Source organism: Oreochromis aureus, linkage group 11 (assembly GCF_013358895.1).
Source record: "Oreochromis aureus strain Israel breed Guangdong linkage group 11, ZZ_aureus, whole genome shotgun sequence".
Classification (NCBI taxonomy): Eukaryota; Metazoa; Chordata; class Actinopteri; order Cichliformes; family Cichlidae; genus Oreochromis; species Oreochromis aureus.
The window spans coordinates 12,566,356-12,584,555 of record NC_052952.1 but is presented as its reverse complement, the minus strand read 5'-3'; the positions used below and the strand labels follow the sequence as shown (position 1 = coordinate 12,584,555).

Genomic DNA, 18,200 nt, shown 5'->3' with positions numbered 1-18,200 from the left:
TTCTCAAGCAGCAAAAGATTTTATTTATCTGGCCATCCATCCTTTTCCTCGTTACCTTTCTTCCTCGTCTGCCTGCTGACTCTTTTCTAATCTCTAAGGTTACCTCCTGTGACACTTCCACTGTCACTCATCCACTCTTCTTACCACTGAGCCAGACAAGCCGCCTGATGTTTGAGGGATTGGCTATTTATAGCGTCACTTTCCAGTGAGGGGCCATACAGGCTGAGAGGACGCTCCTTTCGAGCCACCACACTATTTGTGAAAATGTTAATTTTTTTTTAAAAATTTGTGTTTACTAATACACATATATTGTGTACTCCACCCTTTATATCATGACCCCACACCACTGGTTATTAACTGAATAATAAAAGTACTGGTTTGGTAACCAGAAAACATCAGTTGTTCCACTCTAACTGGTAGTCCACCCTGTCCCAAGCTTTACCTTTGGCAGGGTCCTGGGCTGTGAGCGCTGGCCAACGTTGCCAACAGGAAGCCAAATGAAAAACAGATGGCAGATTGCTGGTGCTGTAAAAACGGAGGAGGGATTATGGAGAATACAATAATGTGCTACTTAGAGTATCTGATGTATTTTATCATACATGTGCGATTACCCTGCCTCTGGCAGTCTTTCATATTGAAAAAGTCTAATTTTAGGATTGTTCTTCCTCACATATATATATTTTTTTATTTAAAACCTTTTCACATCCAAATATTGCTGCTCATTCTACATCTATTACTAGTGTTTCCATTCAGTTTGATATCATTATTAATGATCTCTGTTCCTGTTGAAAATTTGGACACTTACGGAAATAGTTATCCAGTCATAACAATGACATTCACTGTTAGAAACCTGTCACAACTGCCACCTTGTGGGGAGTTTATAGAACTGCACCTGCATGACTTAGCAGCATTGGCTCAGTACATTTAACACATGCAATGTAAAGCAGTGCCAGCATAAGAGCGTGCCAGTAAATAAACCAGTTTTACAGCCCTGTAACACTCCTCATTTGTTTATATGTCAATAAGGAGTTTATTGAACTCTATGGCAATGTTTGATGCTATGTTGTAACTATTTCAATCCATATGGACTATAAAACAGCCCAGCAGTTGCCAAGGAAATGTACATCTCTCTGAAATAATATTCAAATATTTATACATAACCTTCACGTGAGTTTTGCATGGTCACAGAGTATTACTGAACAAATACCAAATCTTATAAATAGCTAATCAAATGTTAAAATGTAATTATGTTTTGTTTTCTGCTATTGTGTATATTCTTGCAGTAGTAGATATAATTGTTTTATTTTAGTATGCATAAAATAAAAAGAGAGGCTTTGGAAGGACTGATCAATACTGCTCCCTGGTGGACATTTACCAAAACTACATCTAGATGAACCAACATGAATGTGAAAGTAATGATCCCTGGGTTGACTATTAAGTCTATTAAACTATAATCAATATGACTTCCTTTGTAGCCACTGACCTTTTTGTTGTTGTTGCTATTCCCTACAGATGAGAAGCCTTACATCTGCAGCATGTGTGACTTTGTCGCCACAGATTCACAGGCCTATTTAACTCATGTCCGTGTCCAACATCCACCTGCCTCCAAAGATAGATCCAGCACCATTCCCAGTCCCAGCTCGGACAGAGGAACTCCCAGCAGTAATACCAAACTTAAGAAAGCGCTTCTTCAGGGAGTAAACAACTCTACATCCCCTCCTGGCTACCGTTCAGCTCAGTCCACTGCACTTGATCCCAGCGTAGCACCTTTGGATCTATGTGTCAGGGCTGAGGGCATCAGGGGTATAGCCTCTTTAGCCTTGGACAAGAAAAGCCTCCCTAGCCACAAGTGCTCCTTCTGCTCTCACTCCACCCGCTACCCCGAGGTGCTCTGGATGCACCAGACTGTGGCTCACCGCATTAATGGCAATAGTTCCAATCTGGCTCCTAAATGGGCTCTTAAAACCAACTCGAAAGGCTCCAAGGACAGTTCGTTATCCTCCAGAAGACGCACAGGACCTCCACCTGTCCTGGAAGGGAAGGAGTGTCAGCCTCTCCCTTCACTGACGCGTACCCAGCGCACACGGCCTCCGGCGTGCTCTAGTGAGACTCTAAAAAAGAGCAAGCCAGCCAGTTATTCAGCCACACCATCATCATCTTCTGCCCCCTGCACCTCATCCTCAAGGGGCCCCTCTTCTAGCTTGGGCACCCAAGCTGGGAGAGTCGCAGCACGGCCAGGCAGCAGCAACATCAGACCCACGGAGGACCACACTCATCAGTCACGCTTCAGACCCAAAGTGGAAGTGTACCCGCGGGGAAGCTCGCTGTCATCCTCCAGCTCCTTGGAGAAGAACACTGGCACCCCTTCACGCCCCTCAGCCCCAACTGCTGGCTCCGCTACATCTTCCAGAGCTGACCGCTACTTGTTGCCCCAAGAAGGACTGGGTTTCATGCTGTCTAGCAAACACGGCCTAGCAGAGTACAGTCGAGCTAGGGGCACCCCTCATCAGCAGCTTCCTAACCCTCACAGCCAGGTTCGGGCTAATGCTACGAGGCCCAGCACCATTACCCATAGTTCAACTGCAGGACACAACTTTGGTGCCTCGCAGGCGCAGGGTGGCGCTCTTCAGAATTCCTCCTCTCCCTCCTCATCCTCTTCTTCATTACCTTCAGAGGCTCGCGGGGAGGTAAAGCAGGAGCCGATTACAGAGACACCAGAGACGCCAAGTGATGTCCTCGGCTTCCTCAAAAACTACAGCCCTCATGAATTTGCTACCCTGTACCACCGCTGGGGTGCAGCCAATGCCCTCATGGATCCTACTGGTAGGCATCAATTTATTTATTTTTATGGCTGATTTACTTTTGTTTGTGAAAATTAGCAGTGGCGTAGTCCAAGTTGTGTTTTATTGTATTTTTATAATGCCAAACATTGGAAAAAAAGCTGCACTGCAGAAAGTCCCTCATCATAAGCTCACATCCAAAATGCCCAGAGGGCCTTGGCTTTGCCAAATGTCAGGAGTATGTAGAGGAGTATTTTCCAGTGACTGAGCAACTTGTTTTTTCAGCTGATATGAGTAGAAGTGATTAAACCTGACAAGCTAAAGAAGAAAAAGACACCAGCAGCCCCAAACATCCAAACTTGTAGAGCAGGCACACATATTTCTCTTTATCTCACACACTTGGCACTCCATCTGGGAGAAAGTGATCGACAGGCAAACAGACACACACACACGCTGCTCCAGACTGATGAGATTTTTAATAACGATGGGATCCATTAAACGAGCGCACATGTGTGCTCGCATGTTTGTGAGGCATAATGGAAGTCTTTATCTGAGGCAGCATGTGTGTCCATATGTGCCTGAAATTTTTAGATGGAAAAGGAACGTGTGTGTGTGTCTGTGTAGCCTCTATTTATTTATTTTTTTGTAATCGTGAAAGACGTGAGAGAACCTTTGCTACTCTCAGGTCTGCGAGGCATGCCTACTCTCCAGCTCCACTCTCCCAGAAAGCTGTCACAAACTGTTTAGGTCACGGCTCTGCCTGACGAGAGACTCGCACAGATGCGAATGGAGGGAGGAAAAACAGAGAGAGGGAACAGAAGAGGCAAAGAGAGAGATGAGACAGAATAATTACCCCACCAGCTGCTTTGGAAATGGTCATTACCGAACATCCGTATTATTTGCCCATTTTCAGTTGTGTCTCTGAGGTCAAGTGGGGCTGTGTGGAGCCAGGGGTCAAAGACAACAGCCCCAGAGCAGACGCATGACATCGCTGTCACCCGTCCAGGCGCATATCGTCACGATCTGCCTTAGCCCTTTGAGTCACATGCGATAAAGTGACCTTTTTTGAGCAACTGAGTCTTTCTCCCTTTCTCTCTGTAATATGTGTACGAGTGTGCGCGTGTCTGCTTGTGTTTTCCGTCCAGCTCTGTCTTGTCTTTCATTAGTGCGTCAGTGAGAAGGGCTGGCGGCCCAGAGTAGAAGTAGAGTATCCAGAGGCCAGCAGTCGGGCTGCCAGAGACACTCTCTGTCACCTCTTCCGCATCCCTGTCCTCCTTGTTCCCGCAGCTGCCCCCCCCTACATCCCTCCCTCTCTGCCTACACACATACACAAATGTACCAGAGTACTGGGCACTTCCCAGGTATATGCCAGGCCTTAAGCTTATGGTGTTTACGCGTCCTCAGTGAAAGCACCCCTGAATCTCCAGGCCTCTTTTCTGTCAGCGAGAGAGGTCAAAGGCAAGCACGCATGTGTGTTGTCATTAAGTAGACCATCCTTAAATGTCTCTCGCCCCTACATTTACATGCAACGCAGGGGGGAAAAGAAAAATCCAGCACGAGTGACGTGTCTTTGCTCCATAGCTGTTGAAATTATGAACACAGAGCGGGTTTCTTTATGGTGAATTCCTGCTCTTTTTAACCACTTTTTAGTATGCATTCCATCTGGTTTACAAAGCACAGGCGGGCTTCTTGTCCCCTTAACAATTAATTTCCTGGTGGCGTTTTTCTTATACTGCCTCGTTATAGCTTCAGAGCTCTCATTAGATGTGGCGAGATAAAAGTTGATTGATTTTCCCGCACTTTCCCTTTGTTGTAAATCAATTTTAAAGTAAAATCCATGTAGCGTTAAAGGCGTCGGTGAGTTCTCTGTTTCATTTTGTTTACCTAAAGGTTTCGCAGATTCTTCTCGCAGGATGTGTGCAAAAGTAGCATTGCAAACTTTTCCGGCAGAATAAAATCTACAAGTTCATCCTGTTGACCCGCATTAAGCTGGCATGGCAAATTGATGGTTTTTGTGTAAATGCTTAGTTATTAAAAATAACTGCGTAAAAGCAGGACCTAACAAAAAGGCCAAAACCTGGGAGTCTCCGTTTAGTCATGTGCCATCAAAGAAGACTGTGATTTATGATCCTGTGTTATCAACACGTTGATATCTTTTTGCTATTTAAGGACATTAACATGTAAAGGTGAGCGGTGCATGTAATGTCGCAGTTGTTGCATTATTATGTGTGTGTGTCTAAATGATGCCAGTGTGTGCCACAGCCCGTGCTTCACTTTCCTCCCTTGGCCCAAACACGCATATATACAACTCTTATAACTCATACACATGCCAACACACACATGCGCACACACACACCTGACATGTGACACACGGGCAGCGGAGCGGGCACATCACAGCCGGGGCGTTTTAATTGCCTGTAATTTATGCGGTGTGTGTGCGCGCTTTGTGTGTCTGGCTGTCAGCCTCTGAGATGATGCTGTGTGACAGCTGCAGTCCAGCCCCTGGAGCTAGCCGCTCATAATGACACATTAGACATACTAATGATGCCTGCGCGAGTCCACTACTGATGCTACCTACCTCCACCGCTCCAGCCAGGCTCTGCGCTTTATGTACACCCACTCACTTTCTGCCTGAATCCGACCTTTACGTCTTTAGTCAAGCTGTGGAAATACTGCCACGTGAAAATGTCTACTTGTTTGAAATAATATGACTCTGATGTTCACTTTTGACCCCTTTTAATAAAAAAAATCCTAAAATATAAAGCCTATGCAAACTCAGAGTATTTTTTGTTCTCTAATAGTCCATTTTCTTACACTGACATCTGATATCTGTTCTTTTTAAATATATATATATGTATGTATTGGTGTTGTTGTTTTATCTCTGTTCTAAGAATCAAAAGTTCAAATTCACTGCATTTGGCCTCCTCTAAATGGCTTGCAGTGGTTTTGACCTCTGGAATTTGCAGAGCCACCATTTAATCCTGTGTTTCCTCCCTCACGTATTTGTGTGTGCGCAGGGATGCTGAGGTCTCTCATGCGGCAGGGACAGTATTTCTGCAATGAGTGTGGGAAGAGTTTCAGCCAGCCCAGCCACCTGCGAACTCATATGAGATCCCATACAGGTAGATACAGCCATTACGCACTGAAACCCCCCCAAACAAAAGCAAGTGCATATTTGTCACACACAGGCTGGATCTTATGTAGAAGTGTCTAAGCCTTGGGTTAAAATTGTCTTCACTTTTTTTGAGGTGGATTTCACAACATTTGCTTGTCACAAAAAAAAGAAACAATGAAAAAAAAAAATCTAACAAATGCACATTTGACTGTGACAAAAGGCCATTCATATGAACTAAGTATAGTGAAATCCTATGACTGCAGTAGGGCTGCAAATGTGCTAATTGATAGTAAAAATGACAGATTAGATGCCTATTTGCAGCAGTATTGACACCAACGCGGCCATCTTCGCCTCCTCAAATTGACACAACTTCACTAGCGATTGGAATAACTGGCGTTCACAATACTAAACAACAGTGAAGCTCTCATTTTAACAACACTGAAGTGTTAAAACATTTATAATAAATATTAATCTGGCCAGTGCACACCTTAACGTTACCTATTAGCAATAACCCAACAGCAGCATTAGCCGTCTGTTGGGTTATCATTAAGGCCTATGGCCGATGATAAAATGATAATATTAATGTGTGAGTTACCCAACAAATGTTATCACTCCTGCCTGTCTGTAATATTAATAGATAGTGACAGGATAACACAATTATTTGTGTCTAAAAAGTCTTAAAATCCCAGACTGAAGCTGATAAAGTCTACAGAGAAGCAGTGACAGCCTACAGTACCAAATCTATTTGATTAACAGTGGTTCCAAAACATTGCCGTTTTTTGCATTACCTCATACAGTCCTAAAATATTCATCACATATACACACCATTTTGTTACTGTAGTTTTCTATGTCAGTACTGAGTGTGAAAATCTAGTATCGTGACAACCCTAGACTGCAGTAAGCAAAATTTACAATACATACAATACATTTTTATTACAATGTAACAGAAAATGTGATTGTTTTCTCTAAAATCTAAAAAATCCCAAGCTTATAACAAATGTAATATCATTTAAACCACTGAGCACAGTTATATTAATTATTTTTAAGATATTAAATAAAGCTCTGGATCTTGAAACCCTAAACCAAAGATTATTGTTTGAAAAGTTCTGGCAGTAAGTTCTCTACTATGACTTTCTAAAGTTATACAGAGCAACTCAAAGAGGATAAATGGTATAGTAGTCAAGGTGCAAAAACATCAGTCACAGAAACCATTAAATTATCCAAAATGCAAAAGATATGAAATAAGGGGGGGAACGAGGGAAGGAAGTCCAGAGCTCTACTTTAACATGTACAACTTTATTTAGCTACTTGCTGTTCCCGCACTATTAGATGTTCCCAGTTTCTAGCCCCTCTCTCACCAGTCACTCATTCCTGTACCACCTGTGCGCACACAGATCTATCCACCCAGAAACGCCGACATGAGATATAGAGGATATATGCACAGGGATTCACATTCCCAACAATATTTCATCATCAGGCTCCCCGTACGTCCGCTCCGTCCCGGCATCCTGCAAAATAAATCAAAACAGATCTTTTTGTTCAGTTGAGTGTGACAACCGGTCTGTGAGTCCTTCCCCGCCCTGGGCTGGGCAGCTGTCTCTATTTTTTAAACTGAAACATGATTTGCTCCGGATACTGACCTGTGACAAATTGTATACATTATTAATTACATGTCAATTAGAGAGATGGAATTGTGCATTCTAATGAAGCAGAACAGCATTTGTCCACACCAGCCTCACGAATCCATTTGCATGCATCCCAGTGCCATTCACTAAACAGCTTGATTCAGACACTCCGGCTCTTCCTCTACTTTCACTTATTCCCTCTCCTTTTCATTCCCCTCCTTTCTTTCCCTTTCATTTCCTTTCCTAGATCCTTTGTCTTCTTTCTCACTTCAGTAATTTTCCTTTTTGTTTCCACATCTTGTCACCTTTACGGTCTTTTTATCTCCTCCGTCTGTCTCATTTTGCCTTTCTCCTTATCCCTGCTTTTCCTTTATCCATTGACTCCCCCAATCTCCTCCCCTCACTTTCTTTCCCTCTCCTCCTTTTCCCTTTCTCTCTTTCTTTTTAATTTTCACTTTTATTTTTTGTCCTCACATACCCTCTTCTCCTTGGCTGCCTGATTTCCTGCCTCCTCCTCCTCCTCTTCTTCTTCTCCTTTCCCTCTCCTGTCCTGTCATGTCCATCAGCCGGGCCAGCGGTGATCACAGTAGACAGTGAGATAAGTAGCTTCTTTATAGAGAGTGTGAATGATATGTGGCACAGCCAGTGATTCTAAGTGACAGAGGCCAAATGGTAAGTGATGCAGAGCTCAGCTTCCCTCCAAGCTCTATTGTAAACACACACACACACACACACACACACACACACACACACACACAGATGCCCATGCACAGCCTCTGTAAACACTCACAGGGGCTGTAATTAATGTTGTCACCGACAGTTGTCTTCAGCATGGACGTGCACACGCACAGAAAAGGCCAGCCACCCCGAGGCCTCTATTAACATGCGTCATATTAAATCACCGACTCGCCTCCACCAGATTCCATCACCATCATCACCACCACCACCATCGTCGTCATCATCATCATCACCATCATCACTGCCAGCTCCCCTCTATTAACAAGGGTGCTGGTGGCAAAATGCTTTTTGTTTGTGTGGTGGTGGTAGACCAAAAAAAAAAAATGCTTGTGTGGATCTGGTAGAGCGTTTAACCAAATCCTCCCTCCCCCTTCCTTCCTCCTCCTCCTCTTCCCCCCCACCCACCCAATCCTCCTTCTCCCCCCACAGTTGGGTTTGATTTTAACGGACTCCACAGAGGTACTGACGCTCACACCACCGCTTCTGAAGCTCCCAAACAAGTATGTGGCACAATGGCTAATCACTGGGCTCGCTCATCGCTCCTGCATGTTTCTGAATGTTACTGTCTCACCTCTGCATGTGCGTGTCTGTGTCAGTCACTCAGCTTCACAGCCTTTGTGTGTGTGTGTGTGTTTTTTGTTCATGTTTAACATTCACATGTGGCGCCCTCTGCACATGGCATTAACACCTGGCATTCTCACATGCTGCTGGATCACACCTGACGTAAGAGTGTGTATTCACAGTTGTCTCATTGACGAGCTTCACTTTTGCTTTGAAAACAATGAGGTTTGCGCCATTACACTAAAAGGCTGGGATACTTCAAACTAACGCCTGATTTAGACGTCTACGGGAAAAACGGCGTAACCGGATGTGCATCTACCGAGAAATGTAACTACACATGAGATCGAAAGAGCCCGCAGTGACTGAATGACGTGGAAGGCTACTGCATAGGGTTAAAAAGGATTTCCAGTTACATTGTAAGTTACAACGTAGATTCCCCCGCAGTTATCTAAATCAGGCGGAAGCATTATTGGTTAAAGAACAGCGCATGCTTTTTACTTGTCATGAGATGCATTTTTTCCCCCCACATTGTCATTACAAATATCACATCCCCCTTTTTCCTCATCAGACTGGAAAGGCTATGCAGGCTCTGATCTGACACATTCAAACATATACAGTTAAATCTGCATCCATGTGTAGAGGGTGAATAGCTCTGCCTGGCATTTTGGCTAACTGTACCCATACTTTGACACTTCTTTCAGTTACAAATTGACATAACGAAAAATTCAACCTATAACCAGTTCATAAATGCTTTATGAAGAGATGCCTTTTTGAAATCCCAGTTGATTAGTTAATGAATTAACTCACTGAACATAGCTTAGTAGATAAAATGAGTGAAATTGTTCACATCATCAAACTGAAGTGATGCTATTTTGTGTTTCCAGGTTTCTTTTTCTTTTTTTTGTTGTTAAATATTGAATTTAGGTGTTTTCCTGTATGCATTTGAACTCAAAGGGCAGTTGCTGCTTTGCTGCAGTGCAATTTCACTGCACATTCGACACATTCACATGGGCTCGTCAGTGTGTTGCAACTGCAAAATGACAGCATGTAGATTCTAATGTACAAAATCGCTTCATTTGCTATAATTCAAACTTTATAAATCTTTAAGCAGCTAGAATTCAGGAAAGCGATGATTCCTAGAAATATCTGTTGGCAGGTATTTTGAGCATAAACGAATCATTCAAATGACAATTCCAACAAAAACACCAAAACCATCTGTTATCATGTCAGCAGATGTAACTTTACTGCTTTTATTCATCCTGATTTCCTAACTGACACTGCAAACTAACTGATGCTGTTAACTGCAGTTAACAGCGGTAACATGGCAGTTTTTGTCGAGAGATTGAGAGGTTGAGATCGTACACATGGCGAGAGGACAGCAAAAAGCTTGGGGTTGCATAGAAACTAATAAATCTTAAATGCGATTATACTCAAATATTCAAAGACCGTATATAAAAATGCGATAATGCCTTAATCCTGCATTTCTGTTAATGGCCAGCAGAGGGCAACTCTTGTGGTTGCAAAAAAGAAGTGAAATTGTATAAAACTCAGTGAGAAAATGTCCATATTTCTGACTTGTTTTATGATTCCAGTTAACATTTTTCTGAAGACTCAACAGTCTGAATCACTAGTTTCAAGACTCATTTAATACAGGTCAATATTAACGTTGTAAATTATGGTCAGATTTATATCGAGTTGAATAAAAAACAATATAGTGGGGAATGCATCTGCAGTACCATCAGATTTACAGTGAAAGCCACTCATTGCTTCTTGTATCTGGTCTCAAAAATCACTTCAAAAAGGCTGTCAACAAACCACTGGGCAACATCCCAGTATCTCCTACTTTCACCTTTCACATACAGTGTATTATAACATCTTTGTTTATGAGCAGGTGTAAATACAACAAGAACCCACAGAATTGTGTGGAAATGAAACTGAACACAAGTAATTAACAAACTTTACAAATTGCAGAAACGATGAGTAAGGATCGGGGTCAGTGGGAACATTGGGCTAAAGCTGCTCTGCTCTGCTTTGACATTCGGAGAGACCTGGGCTGTACAGGCAGCACGTCCATCATAATTAATCATGCATATCACACACGCCCGTGTGAACTCAGATTTAAGGCACACACACTATGAGTGATGGGAGCGGGCGCTGCAGAGGGGTCCAATTAAATGTAGTGTTGACGCTGCTTTACGGTGACGATAACCTTTAGTATAATGTAGTGCACCGGTCCCGTCAGTGATGTTTTCCCTCGCAGGACGGTGTCGCGGAGGTTTTCGCTTTCGCTTCCCCCGCACGTCTCACCCTCGCCGTCTTTGCAGCTGTTTTTTGGGTTTTGGGGGGGGAGGATTTCGGTGTGATTAATTATACTTTTTTGTTTTTTATCTCTCTCGCTTTCTGTCTTACACCAGCCCCCCGCCCCCCCTTCCTTTTCTCACCGTTGCGTTTCTGATGATGTATGATAACAGCTATATTTCCCTGTTTCTTCTTCTGGGAGAAGGGGTGCGGGAGGGGCGCGGGGAGTCATTTGTTTTCCCGCTTTGATATTCTTCCATTTATCAAAATGATAATTAGGTGCAATTAAATGGCACGCTCATTTGTTTTGTTCAGGTGTGCGTTGCTTATTTTTATTTATTTTTTTTGTTTTTTCAGAAGTGTCTGTGCCATTGTAGGTCATTCTAATTAGAAGGGAGAGTATAGGGTGTGCACAGAGTGTGTTTGAGAGGGGGTGTGTTTGTGTAGGGGGCCGCTGGGTGGCCCAGGTGATTGAGAGAAACGCATGGAGACAAAAGTGGGACTCTTCAGACAGGGGGATGTGTGGCACTCTTCTCCAGATGGCAGGAAAGGGTGAGGACTCCATCTGGGTCAGGATAGAGAACTTTTTAAGTGAAAATAGATGTAAAGAAATAAATAAATAAATATAAAGACTTCACTTAACCTACAGAGTGTTTCTGTACTTCTAGCTGAATGCCACCATGTGTCTTTGCTTATGTTTACTTGTGTTCTCTTGCCTCCTCCCCTTCTTTTTCCATTCCCACTGCAGCAAGCCTCATCTATGCTTTGCATCATTTTTGTCCCGTATATTTAAACATCCCTGTCCTCTCTAAATTCTGTGTACGGTGTCACCTCTGGCCGCCATATGACCTTTCAACTTTGTGTGTGTTCTTCAGGGGAAAGGCCATTCTGTTGCCAACTCTGCCCATACCGAGCCTCTCAGAAAGGGAACCTAAAGACACATGTCCAGAGTGTCCACCATATGCCTTTTGACAACAGCCAGTACCAAGACAGGAGGAGCTTGTTACTGGGCCATGGGGAGCGAGGAGGACCGGCTGCCAAACACCCACCAAACCCACAACAGCAACAGTAAACGCCTTCAGCTGATCTGATCACAACCTGGACCAGCTTCTCACACAATCCCAAAGCTCTGTCACCGTTCCTGAAATTCACAGATCTAGACACAAGAACCTACGACTAACAGTTCACTTTTTGAGCCTTTCCTCTTCACCGTCACCCTTTAATGATGTAGAATTTTCAGCATTGAAGGTTATTGTAGTTTTTTGTTGTTTTTCACTGTAAAAAAGCGTGTTCAAGTTGTGCTAGAAAATTTCAAAATCACGAAGACGGCCCAGAGCAGAAAAAGTCTTTTTAATAGAAATGACGTCTGATGGAAATCTGCTTTAAGAAGCTGCGTGGGTCAGGTGTGCACACCTCTCACCACAGAAGAAGTGAAGAGTGAAGTTTCTCTTTGGCAGGGAGGCTGGACTCACCAACTTTCAGTCTTTTGCTTCATTGGGTCTTCTTTATCACGAAGGTTGGTGTGTGACCTGTAAATGATTTCTGATCACGGGAGCCCTGAAAATTCGATGAGTTGCCTCTTGCTGCCATTTTTGGAGGTACCAACAAGTAAAGTTGCCGCCAGCTGCTTTACAGGAGAAGGAAAGTAAATAAGGAGAGAAACTGAACTCAGATGCAACTGCTGGCATAGTGATCGAGGACTGTGGCATTGCATGGCTGCTGTAGATGCCCCCACAAACCTTTTCTTTTTTTTTGTTCTTTTAAGCTTTATTGTACGTGAGATTTTGTGCGTTTCTCAGGACACTGACCATCAACACACAGCAGGAGAAGAAAGACGAGAAGCTCTATGGTTCATCGACAACCAGCTGGCACATAGCAAGTTTGTCTCCTCTGGGCTCTGACTCAGAAGACTTGCATCTTTCTGTCAGCGTGTGTGTGTGTGTGTGTGCGTGTGTGTGTGTGCGTGTTTAGGTGTGCTAAACTCACTCCCCTTCAGTCGACAGTGTAATGGTGGGAGTGCGGTGACCATTCTAGAGCTAGTGATTAGAAAGAGAGAGAAAGATGGAGAGAGGTAGGATCAGAAAGGGACAAAAAAGAGAGAGAACAGTAATGGAGGTGTATGCTCATAAAAAAGGCAATATAAATGAGGATACCATTTTTATGGCCCTTCAATTATTGTCCATTTAAGAGGAAGGGACTGAGTGGAGTTTTCCCTCAGTAACTCGTTCGTATTAGAGTGTCACCATCTCAGACTATTTGGGCTTTAAATGAGGCGGACTCCACTAAAGCAGGAAGAAAGTGGCAGGAAGAAGTCGGCTCCAGATTGCAAAGAAAAATACGCTGCTGATCATGTTAGGGAGAAGAAATGCATCCTAAGATTTTCCATTGCTAAAGAGCAGTTCTGAACTTTTGACCGCGCTGTCTCTTAAAAATGTCCATTTCATGATGTCATCTTATGCCGGACTTAGAAAGCATAAATCTTTTGCCTTACATAAACGGTAATGGCTGAAAATTTATGCTGTCTGTTTTCTATCTGGAATCCACCATGATGCTTTTATTTAAAAAAATAAATAAATCTTGTGCCCAAGAACCCAGCATGAGCATGTCACCAGCAACAAACAGTCATACAGAGAAATGACACAAAATTACCGGACGCCTGTCGATTAAACGTTTTCAATTGAATGATAGTCCTTAGCTTAATGAGTCAACTTCAGTTTTTTTTAATATATTTTTTGAGAGGAAATGGTTTGAGTTGCAAGACTGTTAAAGGAGTAAGATAGGTAACGATGGGCTACATTACACAAGAATACAAAACTGTGATAAGGAGCCTTGTAAATACCTCATGCACGAAGCACGCTGGTATTAACACTGCAGCCAGGCCCCTAATTCCATCTTTTACTCTCTTGTTGATCCAAAACAGATAGGCAGGCTGAATACCATCTAAGGTCCCCATTATACCTGTCACCCGGCGCCTTACGAACGGCAGAGTTAGCACCAAATTGACATCGCATCCACTGTCACTGTTTTAACGATATGTTGGCACAGAAGCTCAGAGATTATACAGAGAGATTTTTCAAATGTCTGAAAAGATAAGACTTAAAAATAAAGAAAACAAAAACAGCTATTTCTTTGCATCATCTCCTATTTGTGCTGTAGTTGAGCTACTGGCTGACACCTATTCAGCGGGTACATGCACTGTAACAGCAAGGTGTGTGATGGCACAGCATGCCAAGCGACCAACTCGACGTCTACGATGGGGCCTTAATAACCGCAGAAAGCAGCAGTGCAAGTGGTGCGTTCTTTTTTATTTTCTTTGCAAAGTCACAGTTTCAAAAATTTGTTCAGATGTTCAAAATCACGACTAGTCCTGCCGTTTCTTCCTGTCCCCGGCCAGTCTTAGTGGACAGACGTGACCGTGATGTTGATCTTCTCGTGTTAGGATTTAAAGCTGTGCCTTTAATGGTTTTATTTAAAAGATAAAGTGGGCACATAATGAAACGTATCCACCATCCTGTATAACAGCGTGTTTATTGGACCGACAATGCAGAGCTGATTAGGTTACCAGAACATTTAAGCAGACTAATGCAGACTAACATCCCCCGGGCTGTCAGTCTGATTCTTTGAATGGTGATGTGAAGCTTTGCATTCGAGGGGGTCAGAGAAAGAGTAGCCAGAGGTGAGGAGGTCAGCCTATCAGAGAGTTCATGAGTAAATACACAAGGTGGAGACACTGAATTGTAGAGCTGTCACAGCCTTAACACAGGTGTGTGAGTGTGTGTGTGTGTGTGCATTTCAAACCTCTTTATACTGTATTAGAGGTTGACTAAACTTCCCGTGTACTACAGCCTCCGTCTTGATGCTTTCTATATTATCCTACCTCCTCTGTAATGAAAGCATGCTAACATTTATTGGCTGATTTCAAGCAGGGCTGTTTGTTTTACTTGTCCTTCACCCTTAAAATAGCCCCCAGGATTGAATACGCCATGCCCAGCATGTTAGGGAAGAGGAGAAGCAAAGCGAAGCAGCTCAAGACTCTGAAGAAGAGTAAAGCAGTCGGTTTCTCTGATTCAAAATTCACACCAGTTGTAGATGACGGAGCTTACAGAGTACTGTATTTTCCATCTATTTTGAGACCTCAGTAGTTTTTACGCAAATGTGTGATGAAACGGTTGTTATGCCATTGGGTTGTTTAGTTATGCATACAATATCGTGTGCTTGAATCGGACTAACAATGCACAAAGGTGTATGTTGAAGGTGTGGTTAGTGAAAATACTTGAAATGGATTCTCTAGCCTTTGAGGTAGGGTAGTACTAATACCAATGTTGTACAGAAGTCCCTTTAAAATGAATTCCTCAGCTATGAATTTGTACTCCGAAGTGTGACTTAGAAAAACTATGAAGCAGGAGTAAGTGTAATATAAAGTGTATATCTCTAATCTCTTAAACTCTTACCAAACCCTTTATATACAGCGGTAGAAACCAAATGGCATTACTTAGTGCACTTAGACTAGGTTAGTGCTTTAACCATTCTTATTTTGTCCAGTTCTAGCTAAGGTTTCTTTGAGAATGTCTTTTTAACGGTGCCGGCTAACACACTTCAGCGCAATTTCTGGTTTAGACATTTTGTTTCTTTTTTGGGCCTTTTATTTTGTTACAATGATTCTATAGATATGAATGCAAAATGATTTGTTCTGTGACGGCTGTGTGGTACAGCTTTTTAGCTATGTTTCCTCAAGGGAGGTTTGATAATGCTAGGCGCAGCAGTGCTTATTTTTTCATAAAGATGTAAAAGTGTGTTTTTAGTCTATTTGCTAAACTGTAGGATTTGTTGAGTAGCTAGTCATGGTTTGCCCTCCCAGAGGGGCTGGCAGGTGTTGTTTCTTTTTTCTCTTTGGTTGGGTTTTTATCATGCCTCTTAAGTTGTATTATTTGTGTCCGTATTCATATTTTTTTTTAATTTGTTATGAACTCGATGATTAATTTACCTTAGAAGACATTATTATTCCAAATGTATTTGGTTGATATCTGTATTTATTATCACTTCAAAACAGGATAAGAGGACAGAAGCAGACAGGAGTGTTTGTTTTAATTTGATTTTTCCGGGTTGTTTTTATACTGTGTAGTTTTCAAGCCAGCAAGCCGATGTGAAAGCTCTACCTCGTCTGAGCCATTCTCAGTTCTGTTATACTTTTGTACATCATTTCAAAAAGATGTAATGTCATGTCCACAATAAAGACACACAAAATGGCACCTGTTGGCACCGTTTTATCTTTTTTTCACTTGTTTGTTTTAAATTTACCTCAGCCAGCGTGACTGAACGAGTCCAAGTTTAGATGAAAAAGCTTCACACGTTCACGGTTTTTAAGATTTCATTTTTCTCGGTTACTTAAGCCGCCTGTGTGTGAATTTCACCTAGAACCATGCAGCCCGTTGTCTCTGAATACTGACGGTAACATTTTGTGTTTGTTCGTTTTCCATCACACACATTATTCTTATCACGGTCACTCCTGTCACTGTCAGCTATCGACTAGAATTTGAGCATGTTGTCAACAGTGACGCAGCATCACGATGTACATCATGATGTGGTGAAGAACAGCTTGCTGCCATAAATTGCTTTTCCACAAGCTAAACAGTCAGATGAGAATCAGAGGGGATATGTAGACTCAGAACATTGAGATCTTCAAGCTCAACAGTTACGCTCATCTCAACTACACACCTAATCGCTTGTTTAGTGATCCTATATCAGCCCTGTTTCTGGGTGTCAAACCTGAGGTCTGGTTGCACAAGACTCCAATCTGATCCAGACGGCTTTGGAAAATATGAATGAGGACATAAATTTTATACTTTTAACTGTATTTTTGTAAGTTTTGCAGCTTTTCTTACTAATAACAGACCTCCCCTGATTGTAATTAGTAATAAGTAATAGATAAACAATTAATTAATTGAATAACATAGTTTTCTCACTATCTACTGTAGATATGTATCATTTTTATAGTGCGCGAAAAAGAAAAAAACATTTTCTGTCAATCAATGCATTTTTTTTTCCATTTTACTTTTACAGGACAGTCTGCACTGAGTGTAGAGAACTTTTTCTTTAATTTCACACATTTATTTCCTAAGTTAAACTTCTTTACACTAATGGAAAGAGGAGTTTTACTGGTCCGGTACACTTAAGATCAAAGTGGGCTGTATATGGCCTACAGTCGCTGGTCTACAGTGTTGTTTGAAGCCATTGCAATACTTTCGTCTTATTTTATTTATTAGAAACGAGTCGCCCCCGGTATCTTCAGCTTTTTGTTCACACAACTCATGTGTTCCTCACAAGTTTTTGAAGCCTCACAGTGCACTCTATAGCCCAGGGGTTCATTACGTCCCGGACGCCAAATATTTGAAGGCTTTAGAAAATAATAGCTCTCTTTCAGTGTAGATGTTAAGCTTAGGAAGAAAATATTTTTTCATAGCGAGTAATCAGAAACACGCAGCAGCATATTCGTGACTAACCTCGTGTTGTGGATGGGCTCATCTCAGACGTTCCATCTGCTGAAGTTTCCTCCATTTATCGAGTCTTCTTCCTGCAACAGGCCTCTGTCCATCGGAGATGCTCAACATGAGCTCTACTTCCTCACCCTCATCCTGTGTCTCCCCTGCGCTAACGTGTTTCTATTAGCCTAAATATAGCTCTGTAGTTTCCCACAAGTTAGCACATCATATGCCAGCTAGCCCCACATCACTAATCCTCCAAATATTGCTGTTTTTTAGTTTTCATGTCCAAAGTTACAAAGAGGTTTGCATTTAAATTTTTACAAAATACTTCCGTCAGACTTCAGTATATCATTGTTAGGTGGAAACTAGGAAGCTAATGTCTTTACCAAACCTTGTCACTCATGGATATTTTCAATCCATGACTGTATTTTAAAAATGTCCACACTGGTCATGTAAATGAACTGAAAGAGTGTGGACCGTTTTATAACTTACAGTGATGCCCTAGTGTTTGTTTGCTTCTATGAACCTGAGGAGTGTTTGGACCCAGAAATGGCTGATGACATGACAGGCAGATAAAGTTTGAAGACTGCATCCTGCAGGG

The 18,200-nt window shown here is 42.4% G+C and overlaps 1 protein-coding gene across 5 annotated transcripts in view; it reads left to right on the top strand.

Annotated features, from left to right (window-relative positions):
- LOC116326751 (zinc finger protein 516) overlaps positions 1-16,370 on the top strand; it is a 64,600-nt gene extending 48,230 nt beyond the window's left edge. For 4 of the 5 annotated variants that reach the window (XM_039619333.1, XM_039619330.1, XM_039619331.1 and 1 more), the window contains 3 exons: positions 1,513-2,823; positions 5,798-5,902; positions 11,993-16,370. In XM_039619333.1, the coding sequence (XP_039475267.1) occupies positions 1,513-2,823; positions 5,798-5,902; positions 11,993-12,189 (1,613 nt within the window). In that variant the 3' untranslated portion in view covers positions 12,190-16,370. Of the gene's footprint in view, positions 1-1,512; positions 2,824-5,797; positions 5,903-8,687; positions 8,759-11,992 lie in introns of all 5 variants that reach the window. The other variant, XM_039619334.1, reaches the window with a different exon arrangement.
- The last annotated feature ends 1,830 nt before the right edge of the window (positions 16,371-18,200 follow it).